Source organism: Apodemus sylvaticus, chromosome 4 (assembly GCF_947179515.1).
Source record: "Apodemus sylvaticus chromosome 4, mApoSyl1.1, whole genome shotgun sequence".
NCBI classification, from domain to species: Eukaryota; Metazoa; Chordata; class Mammalia; order Rodentia; family Muridae; genus Apodemus; species Apodemus sylvaticus.
Window position 1 is genome coordinate 77,116,071 of NC_067475.1, and position 15,371 is coordinate 77,131,441.

General features: G+C 43.9%; 1 protein-coding gene across 4 annotated transcripts; it reads left to right on the forward strand.

Annotated features, from left to right (window-relative positions):
• Positions 1-713: 713 nt before the first annotated feature.
• Chtop (chromatin target of PRMT1) lies at positions 714-11,348 on the forward strand. 4 transcript variants are annotated; one of them, XM_052179916.1, is made up of 6 exons: positions 716-1,023; positions 2,564-2,645; positions 3,935-4,088; positions 7,069-7,255; positions 8,088-8,225; positions 10,185-11,348. In XM_052179916.1, the coding sequence occupies exons 2-6, from the start codon at positions 2,581-2,583 to the stop codon at positions 10,388-10,390; spliced, it is 750 nt and encodes a 249-aa protein (XP_052035876.1). In that variant the 5' UTR covers positions 716-1,023; positions 2,564-2,580; the 3' UTR covers positions 10,391-11,348. The 4 variants fall into 4 exon arrangements, with proteins under 4 accessions (XP_052035878.1, XP_052035879.1, XP_052035876.1 ...); XM_052179917.1 differs by having other exon boundaries at positions 7,072-7,255; XM_052179918.1 differs by lacking the exon at positions 8,088-8,225 and having other exon boundaries at positions 714-1,023.
• Positions 11,349-15,371: the final 4,023 nt, after the last annotated feature.

Here is a 15,371-nt window from a genome sequence, read left to right on the forward strand (position 1 = left end):
AACCTAAAACTAGCCACATCTTACAGTGGCAGTCCCTATAAAAAGATGTAGATGAGTCTGGTGTGGGTCTTCAATCCCAGTACTGGGGGGAGGGGGAGCAGGAGGTAGATCTTTGTGAGTTTGAAGCCAGTCTGGTCTACACAGAGAAACCGTGCCTCAAAAAGAAACAAAAAACACTACAAATAGGGATGAGAAGAGGACCAGAGCAAATCAGTCAGGTTCTAAGGTCTTAATAAAGAATTTTTACAGGGTTGGTGGTTAAGAGCACCGACAACTCTCCCGAGGGTCCTGAGTTCAATTCCCAGCAACCACATGGTGGCTCACAACCATCTGTAATGAGATCTGACACCCTCTAATGGAGCTACAGTGTACTTACATATAACAATAAATAAATAAATAAATAAATTTTACAATTGTCTTCAACTTAGGGATGGGGAAAAAAGAATACAAACACGGCTTCCAATCTAAGTTGCTCTTTGCAAACCAAAACCCCACCAAAGTGGGGCATAAACTTGTCCAGAAGGTAGTCTAGAAGGTACTTAGCGAGTATGGCCACTGGCCACGCCCCCAAGGGCGGAGCACTACACCTAACTTAAGGGATCTTTGCCCCAGTCCGTGGGGATTCGCCTGCGATTCCTGCGCAAGCCAAAGGGACCATTTTGCCACGCCCCTAGCTGCGCGCGCAATGACGCAAGCCCGTCGGCGCCATTTTAGCCGGTCACGCTGCACTGGTGGGCCTGGCAGCCATTTTGTTTTGGACACCAGGCGGGAGTTGGCGGCGCCGGCTGTGGTGGCACAGACGAAAGGCAGGAAAGGGCAGGCTTGGCGAGCGAGAGGATCGGTCAGCTAGATACTCCACCCACAACGAGGGAGCCTCGCATCCTACCGTTTAAGCATCTAAACCCACCGCCCAGCTAGTTAACCCGAGCGGTCCGCCGTCAGCTCAGGTTCGGCCGGCCTCCGGCCCGCCCGCCGCAGCCGTGGTGGAAACCCCGGGAGGAGCGCTGGCGTCCATCTCCTTCGGTGAGTTTCTGTGGAGAAAGCAGAGGTGGAGCGCCGAGGGGGCGCAGGGCACGGGCCACGGCGGCGTGGGTGGCAGGTGTGGACGGCGCTGAGGTGCGCGCAGGCCGGGGGGAGGGGGCGGAGCCGGGAGGCGGAGGCTCAGCCGGAACCGCGGCCGGCCGGCGGCCGGGTAGGATGGTTGGTGCTGGGGTTGGTTGGCTAGTGTGGTGGTTGGTGGTGGTGGTTTGGTTTTGGCCTCAGTCCCAGTGTCTTGCCGATCTAGATAGGCGCCCTCCATCGGAGCCAAAGCCTCGCCCCAGAATAGCGTTTGATGAGAATAACAACGGAAATAGGCGCCTGACCAAAGTGGGGGTCTTGGACAGGAATTAGCCAGCGGCTCTGGGGTGTTCGTTTTTGCGGCACTGAAATTGAACCCCAAAATCATGCTTTGGCTAGACTAGCGTCCCGAGTTAACTAACATCCCCAGCTTTAAAAATAAATAATAATTTTAGTTTGAAACAGGGTCTATTAAATCACCCAGGCTCGCCTTCTGCTTGTGACCTTCTTGCCTCAGCCCCTCCCCAGTATGTGGCACTACAGTTAAAAATTTTGTGGCGTGCCGGGCGTTGGTGGCGCACGCCTGTAATCCCAGCACTCTGGGAGGCAGAGTCAGGCGGATTTCTGAGTTCGAGGCCAGCCTGGTCTACAGAGTGAGTTCCAGGACAGCCAGGCTACACAGAGAAACCCTGTCTCAGAAAAAAAAAAAAAATTGTGGCGCGTTCTTGACAGAGCTCTCAGATTGAATACCCATTTAGAAAACCTTTTCTGTCTTTCCCCTGCCATGTCTTACTAGAGCTCCACTTGCATGTGGAATTGAGAATCGATTTTGAAACTAGGCATTTCGTTTATTTTAAGTGTAAGAGAGTCGGGGCCTCCCAGTTTGACAGTGTAACAACCCTCTACAGCCTCAGACTGTTGCACCACTCCCGTTGCTGCTGGGAATTGAACTTAGGGCTTTGTCAGTGCTAAACAAGCACTCTACTGCTGAGCTTTCTTCCCAGCTCCTCCATTGCTCCATGGCCCTCAATTTTATAGACATGTAAGAAGTCATATACAGCCCAGGCTGAGGAGAACTATTCCAGATTGAAAGCCAAACTCCTCGGCTTTGGCTACATCTGATTCTGCCATTTTTAGAGACTTGGGCAGATGTTCTCTATCCTAGCTAGAGCTTTGAAATTTTGGTAAATCAAAATAACTGTCATAAAAAATTAAGCCTCCCGCCCCCCCCTCCCCGCCCCCTAGTGTTTCTCTTACGTAGCCTTGGCTGTCCTGGAACTTGCTCTGTAGACCTGGCTAGCCTCGAACTCAAAGAGAGCCATCTACCTCTGCTTCAGGAGTGCTGTGACTAAAAGTGTGTACCACCACCACCTGGCAAACTTGACTTCTCAGGATACCATGTTCAGCAGTTACTAATACAGGCCTTTAATAGGTTTATGCCTTGCTTCTTGTGAAAATGCAAACTTCATTATTTTGATTGACTCATGCATATTGTCCTTTGTAGATTCTCGGGATTTGAAGATGGCTGCACAGTCAGCGCCGAAAGTTGTGCTAAAAAGCACCACCAAGATGTCTCTAAATGAGCGGTGAGGCAGCCAACAGCAACTTCAGCTCCTTCCTAAGAAAACATTACTTAAATTGGCCCTGGGGTCCAATACAAAAAAAAGCCAGTTGTAAGCTAAATGACAGAAGGCTACAGACCTCTGTTCTTAATTGCATCTAATGTGGTACAAAAGAAATTGGGCAGTTGTTTTAAAACCCTTTATCAGTAGATTTTTATATTAAGCTATCTGAAATATTTACCTGGTGGGATATATTTTTTTAAAAGACTCCTCACACCCTCCCTTCGATTTTTTTTTTCTAACATTGATACAGGGGTGGTGCAGCATGATGGTATGGTATATCCTGGCTGCAATAGGCTTGCTGCCTAGTCCAAGGCCAGCAGTGTTGTGTCTGGCCTGTAAGAGGCAGGTAGCAAGCCGAGACTATGTCCAAAGGCCCCTGAATGTCATTCTTGGGCCTTGTAAGAGGCACTCGCTTTGCTCCATCTCACTTTCTTCCTATTCTGCTTTTTAGTTTGTTTTGTTTTGAAATCTTTCGACAGCTGTGTGTTTGCTTCCATTAAGCTTATAACAGGAATGACAGAATGTCCTCTTAGGCTCATAAGTGACTTAACTAATTAAACTTTCTCAGAAGTCCTGAGTCAGAAAGAGTGGTTGAGACCAAGAAACGTTAAAGTATTTAAAGGCAGTTTCTGTTCCAAAGAATTTCATTTATTTGGTGTCTTTCATTCACTATTACGTTGTTGCTAGAACTCCCCAGGCATTTAATGCCTGTGTTTGCTTCTAAAGCACATGTGCCTCTCTGCTCATCTTTTAAGATGTGATACATTAATTACCTGTATTCGTGTGTTACTAAGTAACATGTTACAATGTAATAAACTTCCATAACTCATGAATCTATATTATTTCTGTGGACTTTGAAAGTGCTCTGATCCTTTTTCCTGTTTGCCCTTTGAATGAACTTTCACTCTCCGAAGGTGTAGGCATTTTCTGTTTGTCTTTGTAACTGCATCTCTTTCTTGTCATCATATTTGCTTACTGCGTGTATTTCATACTTTCCACTTCTCTAAGAGCTGTTACCTGAGCCCTTGTTATCGCTTTTAATTGTGCTGCACTTGGCTGCATTTCTGAGTTTCTGGTTCTTGCAAGTTTGTGGAAACAGAGGAGTCTTTAACCCACATCAGCCTTGATCCAAATGTACCACTTTAAAGTTCGTGGGATCTGGAGCTCCTGGTCTAGCAAGCCATGAAAATGCCAATAAGTGTTTTATAATAAAGCTTTTATTTAAACACCCATTTTGTTCGACCTTGAAGCTTTACTAATATGCTGAAGAACAAACAGCCGATGCCAGTGAATATTCGGGCTTCGATGCAGCAGCAGCAGCAGCTAGCCAGTGCCAGAAACAGAAGACTGGCCCAGCAGATGGAGAATAGACCCTCTGTCCAGGCAGCATTAAAACTTAAGCAGGTGAGGCAATGAGTCCTGCCATATGCGTCAGGCAGTCCACCAAGGCTGTCAGGGTGTACTGGATGGCTACAAGATGGCTCAGGGCAAAGGCTGAAACTTAGCTGAGCAAATGTTCAAAGAATTCCAATTTGGACAGGTACCAACTAAATAACTTTCTCTTTTAAGGAGTTTGACACCTCTGAAGCCTGTGTTATCAATGAAGATTAATTATTATTTTCTGGCCCTTGTTCTTAGAGTAATTTACTTATTCATTCATTTATTTTCATCTTTTTATCTCTTTTGTTTGGTGTAGCAGTGTTGTTCAATGCTAGAGCACTTGCCTAGCAAGGATGAGGTCCCAGGTTCATTTCTCAACACTTAAACAAAAAAGAGGAAAGTTTTGTTGTAGTTAGCTTTGCTCTCTGTACAAGTGATTTACAAACTAGTTTAATCTTATTCTTCTCAGTAAGATTCTAATTGGCCTTAGTCTGAGGTTTTCAGTATTAAAATAGTACCTAGATTCATTAGCATAATAGAACAAGCGTATAGGATAATCAAGTGTCAGTTCTCTTTCACATTTCCATAATTAGAGATAATCCAGTTCAGGCCTAAAATAAAAACCTGCTCTTTATCATTCGTAGACTTTATATGCAAATCCGGACAGTGGCTGTGGAACGATGTGTCCAAGCTGTGGCTGGGCGTCCAGAGGGCGGTGCCATGCAACTGTAAGGATTTTAACTGGTAGCAGCACTGCATGGCTGTGCATAGAGTCAGCACCTATAACACCCACCCCTACTCAGAACCATTGGGCTCACTGACCGAAAATAAGCAGGGCTTTCTGCTTTGTCTTCCTTTCAGCCTTGAAGTAGTTAGGTGTTTCTTTTTTTCCCTGACTCAGGAGAACAGCAAACAATAGGCCCACATTTTCCAAGAGTAAATAAGAGTCATGAAGTCTCTGATACACTGTGACAGGTCCTTCCAAGAGACTAACTTCTAAACCAGTGGCATCCACCAGCTCCTGTTTTGGTGGGGTGTTCTTAATTTTTTCAGTAATTTGTCCTGTCAAAGGGGCTTCCAGTGTGGCTAGTGCAATTGAGGAGCTTAATTTTGTTTGGGATTTTGGGGGTTTTTTGGTTTTGTTTTCCCTTATGTTAAAGCCAGACAAAAGGCATACAATTGTAATCTTAGCAAATAGGGGCATTATGAGCTCAAGGCCAACACAAATTTTGTTTATTGTTAAGTGTGGTTTTGATACTTATGTAGCTACAATTGGCCTAGAACTCTATATGTAGACTAGAGTGTCCTCAAACTCAGAAGTATGCCTGCTTTTGTCTTCAGGGTTTAAAGGTGGGAGCTACCATACCAGAACCAAAAACTTTTTTTTTTTAAATTTAAGTAGCCATATGTAATTAGTGACTACTTTGTTATACAGCACAGCTATAGAGTTAAAACTGAGTAGTACTATCAGTGTGTATAAGTGTCCAGGATGGGTAGCAACTAAGGATGAAGATGAACTTTACATGATACAGTTCTTCCCTAAAACAAAGGACTCTGGAAAATGAGTATAGTCAGTAATTGAGCATGAGAGTGCAGTATGACTTCATAATTGTGTGCTGGGGTCTGGAAGTACAGGTCAGTGGTAAAGTATTTGCCTACCATGGGCATGAGTTTCATGACCAGCACCACAAAAAAATTATTATTGTATTAATTGGAGTAACAAAACAGGCCTTTAAGGTTGGTTGTACCTGCCTGTATTAGATATCTAATGTTAAGATCCTTTCGTCTCAAGTTGGAAGGTGTTTTTAACTTTTTTTTTTTAAAGATTCATTTATTATTATATGTAAGCACACTGTAGCTGTGTTCAGACACACCAGAAGAGAGCATCAGATCTCATTACCGATGGTTGTGAACACCATATGGTTGCTGGAATTTGAACTCACGACCTTTGGAAGAACAAGTCAGTGCTCTTAACTACTGATCCAGCCCCCAGTTTAAAGTTTTGTGCTAAGAAATTGATAATGCCACATCCTTTTCAGAGCTCTTAATTGAAGGAAAGTATATATGCACAGACTTAGATACACTATTAGGATGTGGTTGAAGTTGATTATGTGCAAGAACAGAATTATTAGGGCCTTGGTTGAATTTGAGGCTATATAGTCTTCTTTTCCTTATAAGAAATTAATTCTCTGAGATGTCATCTTCAGGGTCTTTTGGAGAAACTGTTGAAAATTGTTATCTTTAGTATGTCCTTGTTCTTTGTGTGGTGGCCTTTGTGGTTAACAGTTTGCTTTAATTTTAACATGAATTTGGCTGGATTTCTATGAAGATACAATTGAGCTGTGTGTTTAAAACCATTGTACTGGCTTAAGGGAACTGTTGGCAAGGAGAGATGTAGAATTTACAGATTTTTTTTTTAAATGTAAGGAAAGGAATGTTGACTTTTTTGTGTTTATTTGCATCTTAAGGTTTAAAAAAAAGGACCGTCTGGAGATAGATACTCAAAGGAAAACTTCAGCACACTGGCCTCTTTAACTGAGAAGTCAATCTTCTCCTTTGAGTCTCAAGAATTCACGTGAACTTGTAATTTAAGTTTACCCAGAATGTGATGCACTTCCTATGGTGTGTGAGTAAGCCTTTGCAAACAGTGTAGTCCATAGGCAGATATGGATGAAGTCACATCATTGTTAACCTGTGGCTCAGAAGCAGCAAGTTTGTAGCTACTAATGTGTTATTTGAATAGCCAAATTAGTAAGATTATCTGAGCTGGCTCTGCTGTCATAGACCATATTAAAGCTTCTAAGAGCCTTTATTCTGGGTCAGAATTCTGCTTTTATCCATGTTCTGAGGAAAAGTGTTTCATTTGGGATCCTTATGTTACACACAACAGGTTTATACCTTCCACCCCAAGTGTCTAACTTGCCTCTTTTGTCCTGTACGTGAAGTTGCCAGATCCTGAGGAATTGCTTTGTTGATCTCAATCTTCTAACACCTTTTCTTCCAGAAGAGCTTAAAGCAGCGCCTGGGTAAGAGTAACATCCAGGCACGGTTAGGCCGACCCATAGGTGCCCTGGCCAGGGGAGCAATTGGAGGAAGAGGCCTACCCATAATCCAGAGAGGCTTGCCCCGAGGAGGACTGCGTGGGGGACGTGCCACCAGAACCCTGCTTAGGGGTGGGATGTCACTCCGAGGTCAGTGTGTCTGTGTAGCTGATAATGGTTTGGCTCTATCCTCCCCCCTTTCTCTTGGGCTGCTTATCAACACATTTGTTTAGCATTTTTAATCCCAAATTTGTATTAATATAATTGATAACTTTGAAATCACATTTTTAGTACTGCTGCATGTGTTTTACCAATATTATTTATTTTCTAATAATATGCAATGGTGAGAGGCTATAACCTGCATAACAACAGGTAATTCATGTCATCTCCATTCCATTTTAAAACACCTGCTGCTGCTTGAATGAAAGCATATTCAAGTTCTAGAAATAAGTCTAAGAAATGTGTGTTAGCATGTGCGAGGCCCTGGGTTGAATATCCTCAATACCAAGAGAGAGAATATGAGTCTTTCGGCCTGTGTCATGACTAACCATCTTCTTCTTGAAGTGAAAACTAGTGATCTGACAGGGGAAAGAGGGGACAATGTGGTCCACAGTGCCTACGCATCTGTCATACCCTTTGGACACTGTTCCCTTAGAAAACTCTCCCCCTTAAAAAATGTATTGAAAGCAAGAATCACAGCATTTATTTTCAAATCTCCCATAATGCTAGGCATCTGATTGTTAATTTACTAAACATATGCACTTACTTAAGTCCCTGCTTTTTCCAAAGACAGCTTGTGGTCAGAATTACTAAGTCGAATAAAGAGCCATTTAACCTGTTCACACACGCACTGTGCAGTTTGTCCCACCTAGACTAAAAATGAACTAATATTCTTATTTAACCCTCACCGCCTTCCTTTGGTTACAATCTACTTGTCTCTCTTGGATTTACCTGCATATACATTGTATGCCTCCTCTCCAAGGTCAAAACCTGCTCCGAGGTGGACGAGCCGTAGCTCCCCGAATGGGCTTAAGAAGAGGTGGTGTTCGAGGTCGTGGAGGTCCTGGGAGAGGGGGCCTAGGGCGTGGAGCTATGGGTCGTGGCGGAATCGGTGGTAGAGGTTAGTCAGCTACCAACTTCAGAGAATAGCTCCCCTTATTTTCCTCCCTTCAAAACTCAGAGCCACCTTTCTGCACAGCTTCAAGTCATAGGCAGGCTTGTTTGTTTGTCTTGTTTGTTTCTTGAAACTGGCTTATTTTCTAAATTCACACAGTGATAATGCAAAGGTCTGTTAGGTTTAACAGGTACATTTTCTAGAACCACATTGTAGGCATTCTTCTCCAGGCTCTTAGAAATTTAAGTTGTTGTATTATTGGTGCAGTGATTAGTTTGGAATTTTCCCTTTTTCTGTATCTTCCTGCTACCGCCACCCTCACCACCATTACACACCCATCCCATAGCCCAAAGGCCAGTTTAACTTTGATTAGAGAAGTGGAATGGAAATGAAGTACAGTATACAACTCTTACCTAGCATTTGTGAGGCCCTGGGTTCAATCTCACACCATAGAAATAACAAGAGGGAGATATATGAACAAAGACGAGGAGAATGGTCAGAAGCAGAGGATGTAGCTCAGTGGTGCAGCACATGCTCAGCATGCATGAGACTAGATTCAGTCAGCAGCACTGTTAGGTGGTGGGATGAGACCTGGCACCTGTTGTTAGCCTTAAAATCAAGTAAATTTAACATAGGATTTGTGTCTGAGGAACCAAAGACAGTTTTCCTGATCAAGGTTGAAAGTAAGACGTGTTACAACCAGTTAGTCAGCTGACTGTTAGTAACCCTACCTTTGATGCCCTGATTCTTGTCCTGTGACCTCATGGACCAGATTAGAAAAGAGTTTAATGATGGCGATGTTAGTATCAAATTTCATAGGCGCTTTCTGGCTTATAACTGAGTAAGAAGCTCCCAACACATGTTGATACATGGAGCATCTTGCTCTAGAAGCCCTGTGGATATTTGTTTTGGTTCTTTCTAAAATTTGGGGCAGGTCTTCATAGTCCACAATCTTGAAGGTGCTGAATAATCACTTAGGAAATGATATTTGTTAACAGGTTTATTTTCTCGGCTATTATATGTCATCTGGCTTATTGAATGAAGTACAAGTTTGGGTTTCAAGATAAGATAGAATGTTTCCAGATTGTATTGACATAGTTTCTGAGAGAGACGTCACAGGTTAGGAAAAACTAAAGTCCATTTTGAGAAAGTTAAGCATTTGATTAGTGAATTGAAATTACTTCTCAGATAATAGTTGTCTTAAGGTGACCAGTCAGAGAAATAGCTAAGTTTTTTCAGTCTTTGACTGCATTGAATCACTTCATTAAACTTAATAAACTTATAAAGCAAATGTGTTAACAGTCCAGAAAGGTCTCAGTTCAAGCTTAATATGAATACCCTTGATTTTTTTTTTTGTGCCCTTTTACTGCCTCCTAACCATATGTAATGTGTTTTAGTTATGAATTTACAGTAAGTCGCAGACTTTAGAATTCTTTGTCTTGGGGGAGGTTAATGTTTAATATTTTTCAGCTAATACTACACACCTGTAATTTCAGCAACTGGGAGACTCTTGTTCTTTTTTTGAGGCTGGGTCTTCTGTAGCCCTGGCTTTTGCCTCCCAGATACTAGGAATACAGGTATGCATTTGTGGTGCTGAGGATTGAACCCAGGGCTTCGTGCATACTATACAAGCACCCTACCAACTGAGCTATACTCCAGCCCAGGAGTGCAAGTCTAAGGCTAGCTGGTCTGCACTGCATGACCCTGCCTCAAAGGGGGAGGGGACAGGATTTTTTTTCTTATAGTAGCATTTAGAGACGAATATTTAAGAGGATTCACTGTGTGTGCTTTTCGTGTGCTGCTTTCTACCCATGTGTTTCTTGTTTTTTCAGCTTTCTCCTCTTTGCCCTGTCTTCGAGCTTGTCTCAGCTAGTCCCCACAGCTATAAAGGGGCGTTTTTCCTAGGACCCATCAAACCAACGTGTAACTGTCTTTTTCTTCTCTCTCTTTCTCTCGTTTGGCCAGGTCGGGGTATGATAGGTCGGGGAAGAGGGGGCTTCGGAGGCAGAGGCCGAGGTCGTGGCCGAGGGAGAGGTGCCCTCACTCGCCCTGTATTGACCAAGGAGCAGCTGGACAACCAATTGGATGCATACATGTCGAAAACTAAAGGACACCTGGATGCTGAATTGGATGCCTACATGGCACAGACAGATCCTGAAACCAATGATTGAAGCCTGCCTGCCTGCCTGCCTGCCCACCTGTTAGACTCTTGTTAAAGTCACCACATCTATAAAACAACCTTGAAAAAACATGAGAAAAACCTGATCGATGCTGGAAGGACTTGTCACAATAGGCTGTGGACTTACCTGCCACCAGTTGGTGCATTTAGTCTGTTCTGTCTACTTTTTGATACTGTGTTATATGAAACCCTATTTTCCTTTAATCTGGTTGAGTTTGTTTTGTTGTTTATCCAGTCACCCAGACATCTGTTTGAACAGGAATGCGTTGGCCTTGTGAGTAGAACAATTTTCCAGCCTCTGCCTGTCATATACTCTTGACATTTTTAAATATTCCCTCTGTTGATTTTTATGATCCCAGAAGGAGCCAGAGTTTTCACTATTGGGTGGTCTTTGGAATAGAGTTTTACATCTTTCTTTAAAAGCTTCTTGTTAATAGCTGGAGCTAAAGGTGTGTTTGCTATGTTGATAGTGAAGGTAGTAAATTGGAAATGTTGGTATTGCTACTGGGCTACAGAATGGGTTACACATGGTAGCAACTTTGATCAAAGTTGGTGTTGCTTACTTTGAAACCACATAGATGGTAGCTGACAAGCTAAATTGGAATTTCCACCCTAAGAAAATATTTTTAAGCTCTCCTTTTGGCTTTCTGCCATGCCCAAGAGGTTTCTGCACCTCTCATATAGAAGAAGCAGCCATTGTTGTAGCACAAAGTGGCAGAAGAGACAAGGGTGGGAAACTTGTAACAAGCTGACTGCTGGGAAGGGCTTGTGTGCTGCTCGTGCTGAAATGCAGTTACCTGTGTTTATCCAGAAGCAGTCTCTATCCACTTAACTGGCTTCATCTGACCCTCTTGAAGGCTTAAGTTCAACCATATTTTGTCAGCTGTTCAGTTTCAGTGGAATCTTGTATTTCTGGTTCATTATAACAAATTGTTCTCTCAAAATTTAAACCAGGCTTTCTGTTTATTTGGGGGGTAGGGGTTCTTAAAATTCTATATAACCATTTTTGTGGTGTGTTAATATGTCCCTTGTATAGTTGAAAATTCCCAAGTTCAGATTCCTGGGGTGGGGCCAGATAAGAGGATGGTACAGAACCTTTAATCCTGTCACTTGGGAAGCAGAGGCAGGTGTTATCTGTGGGTTCCAAGGCCAGCTTAATGTCAGAATTAGTTACAGAATAGACAGGGCTACACCAGCCCTGTCCCACCCCCACCCCCAACAAAAGAAAAATATTCTAGGGGTGGGAGAAATGTTGCTTTGTGGTAGAAAGTAAAACTTGTACTTTCCTTTGACTAAGCCCTTCAGAAGAATTACCTGCCTAGAAAGTACTAGTGGGCTGGACCATGACTATTAAGGAGAAAAGATGACAGCCCTCCTACTGTGCTATGCATCAGGAGCCAGGAAGGAGATACTGAACAAGATCACCTGAATTTGAATTTTTACTTGATTGAGGTGGGGAATCTCTGGGACAGAAGGAAGGTGGACTCTGGGGTATAGGAGGCTGGTGCGTAATGGTAGATTTCAGCTAAAGAAAGTGAGGACTAGAACCTCTTCCTACCTACCGTCATTCCTACTATAGGGAAAAGGTCATCGATTCCCTTACCAGCCATGGGCCCTTGAGCTTCAACTCCACCTGCTGTGTACAGGTCTCGGGGTTTTCACTTTAGCTACCCTCATTTCCTAGTAATGCCTCAGGTGGACCAGAGAGCAAACCTGACTCCTGATCAGCCTTTAAAACCTACTTGGTTGCTGTCTTCTGAGGACTTGCCCCAGAACCAGCCAAGATCCCATGGTGTCATGGAAGTGCATTGGGACAACGGAAAAGATTTGAGCAGCTAGAGCTGAAGCTCAGGAGGGTTCAAAGATAGGTGGGAAGAGTCAGGACAATGCAAAAATTGTTTGTAATCCCGGCACTGTGGAGATTGCATACAAGTTTGAGGCTATCCTGGGTTACGTATCAAAAATTACAAGCAAAGGCAATAAATATGTGGGTACCATATAGACAGAGAAGTTATGTTAAGTGGAGTTTGTGTGTGAGAGAAGGAGAGATTTGTGTGTATAAGTTTTGTCTGCATGTGTTTGTCACCAGGTGACCTGTGCCCTCTGGTGAGAAGAGAGCTACTAAATCCCCAAAAGTGGAGTTGCAGATAGGTGCTAGCCACACTTAACTGCTGAAGCAGCTCCCCTACCCCATTCAAATTTTTTGAGAAGCACATGGGATGATTTTCATAGTCCTGGTGGGAGATAGGACTACAGGGACAAAGCCCTAGCTACCCAGTCAGTATAGTAAGAGCCCTAAGACACCTTCTACCCTTAGGTGTCTTGGGGCTTTTAGCACTGATGTTGTTTTCCCAGAAACTAAGCAGCATTCAGAGTGGCTCTTAAGAGTTTAAGGTAGGCCTAAGGAGGCAAGGGTCCCTAGATGCCTGGAACCTGCAGAGGACGAGGACGGCATCTGGCCTCTCTGTTCCTCCTCTCACCCTCCCCAGCTTCAGCCTCAGTTGTGCTCCAGCCTCTTTCATTTCCCCATAACGTCTTGTGCAAGTATCATCTTCGTGACAATACTACCCTCTGAACTCTGATCCCATACCCAGTTCTTCTCTGTGAACTGGGAATCCACATCCAGATATATAATGTTCTGCCCATGTTTTGTATTTCAAGACTGATAAGCCTAAGCTGCCCTTGGACACAGGTCCTGCCTGCCTCCTGAAGGCTGGCATTACATCCACAATTCTTTTGCTTGGTATGCTAATGGAGTGTGAGCCTGTTGCCACCTAGCTGCTCTCTGCTCACTAAAGATGGCAAAGTGGGTAGGGATAGAGCTGGAGGTTCCCAGTCTTGAGTGGGCTCCAATCTCCTTTCACACCATGGCTAGTGACCCAAGCAGGGGTGCTGGAGATCCTGGCTGACCTCATAGCTCAGGGCAAGATAAGGAAAGAGAGGTATGGTAAAGCAGGCCTAGGAAATGAAGGCAGGCAGGCCGAGGGCAGCTCTGGGATCTGTGCTGATGGCAATTGCCCTGCAGGCCCAGAACATGGTAAGTTATGTTTGATGTCTTTTTTTTTTTTTTAAAGATTTATTTTAGAGGCTGGAGAGATGGCTCAGCAGTTAAGAGCACTGATTGCTTTTCCACAGGTCCTGAGTTCAATTCCCAGCAACCACATGGTGGCTCACAACCATCAGTAATGGGATCCAGTGCCCTTTTCTGAAGGCAGCTACTGTGTAATCACATACATAAAAGAATTTCTTTTTTAAAAAAAATTATTTTATGTATGAGTACACTGTAGCTGTCTTCTGACTCACGAGAAGAGGGCATCTGATCCCTTTACAAATGGTTGTGAGCCGCTATGGTTACTGAGAATTGAACTCAGGACCTTTGGGAAGAGCAGTCAGTGCTCTTAACTGCTGAGCCATCTCTCCAGTCCCATGTGTGATGTCTTTTAAGGGATTTATTTCATTTAAGTGTGCCATATTTTTAATGATTATCTGCTCAAGACAAATATGTATGGGAAAGAGATTCAGAAAAAAGCTTTCTAGAGTGTGATGAAAAAAGAGTTCTCCCAAAATGCTGGGCAATCCTCCTTGAAATTTACTAGCACATCTCTTAAACAGTGCTTCTCAGCCTTCCTAATGCTGTGACCCTTTAATACAATTAGTGTTGTGTTAAACCGCCAGCCATAAAATGATTTTGTTACTACTTCATAACTAATTTTGCTATTGTTAGGAACTGTTTCTGGATGGCCTAGGCAACCCCTGTGAAAGAGTCCTTTGACACTACCCCCAACCCCAAAGATCTTGACTGGTTGAGAACCACCTTTTCTAAAGATATGGGAACAGATGAGGGAAAGATGAAATAATAAAAATGAAAACAAAAGTCATCTAGAGTCCTCAGCACTGCCAAGGCCAGGACCTTATCCTCAAGCCTCACCCTTTTGTGATAAGCAGGAATCCTGGCACCACCTGAGATTTCACCCAAGCAGATGGCTACTCTCCAGGAATACCTGTCTGTAAGCAACTAGAGCTACATCTTAACTTAATCTGGCTGTGCTTAACCTTTTCCAACACTTAACCCTACAACTCCTTTACCTCCTTGACTGAAATGTGGGACACCTTAAAAGTACCTCCCAGAATATCCCCATCCTTGTCCTTTTGACAAGAGAACAGAGGTGTCTGACACCAGTGCCCTACTTGGGTAAAGCTAGGCATCATTCTTGTGCACCTTCCACAAGTGTGCATTGTCTGATCCAGGAGGAGGACAGGGTGCAGGTGGCCTCCAGGCAGAGGCACTCAGTGCTACCTGAACCAACTGCAGAGCTTCCTTATGCATCTACCTTAAGGCAGCCAAGAGAGAAGGCAAGTCAGCCTAACTACTGTTTGGGTGGGGAGGTGATGTCAAAGAGGGAGCCAAAGGTAAGGCGGGGCTAGAGCCTCCAGGAGGCACACAGAAGCTCAGCAGCACTGGAATCCAGCAGCACCAATCTAACTGATGAGAAACCTAAGCTGAGGGGCTGGGGAGAGAGATGGCTCAGCGGCTAAGAGTACTGACTGCTCTTCCAGAGGTCCTGAGTTCAAATCCCAGCAACCACATGGTGGCTCACAAAACTCTGTAATGGGATTGGATGCCCTCTTCTGGAGTGTCTGAAAACAGCTCCAGTGTACTTAAATAAATCTAAAAAGAAAAGAGAAAAACCTAGGCTGAAGGGAGGGTTGACCATGTTAAGGACAGCTGGGTCAGCGGGTTTGTATGTGCCAGTTGACCTATTACAGACAAAAGCAGCAAAGATCAGAACTTAATGTGTCATGGTGGGCAACATCTCCAGGCCTGACTGAAGGAGTTATCCCTGCCAAGGTGATTGACTGGGGAGAAAGGCAATAGATTGAATTTGGGAACCAAAAGGGAAGATTTTCCTTATAGGGACCTTGGAAGAAGTAGGGAAATGTTCAGGCTGTTGTTTTGCTTCAGGGAAGGTGTC

Coding starts and splice junctions, on each gene's coding strand:
- Chtop (XM_052179916.1), top strand. CDS start 2,581: ATGGCTGCACAGTCAGCGCCGAAAGTTGTGCTAAAAAGCACCACCAAG. Junction 2,646..3,934: donor AAGATGTCTCTAAATGAGCG/GTGAGGCAGCCA, acceptor TCGACCTTGAAG/CTTTACTAATATGCTGAAGA. Junction 7,256..8,087: donor GGGTGGGATGTCACTCCGAG/GTCAGTGTGTCT, acceptor CTCCTCTCCAAG/GTCAAAACCTGCTCCGAGGT.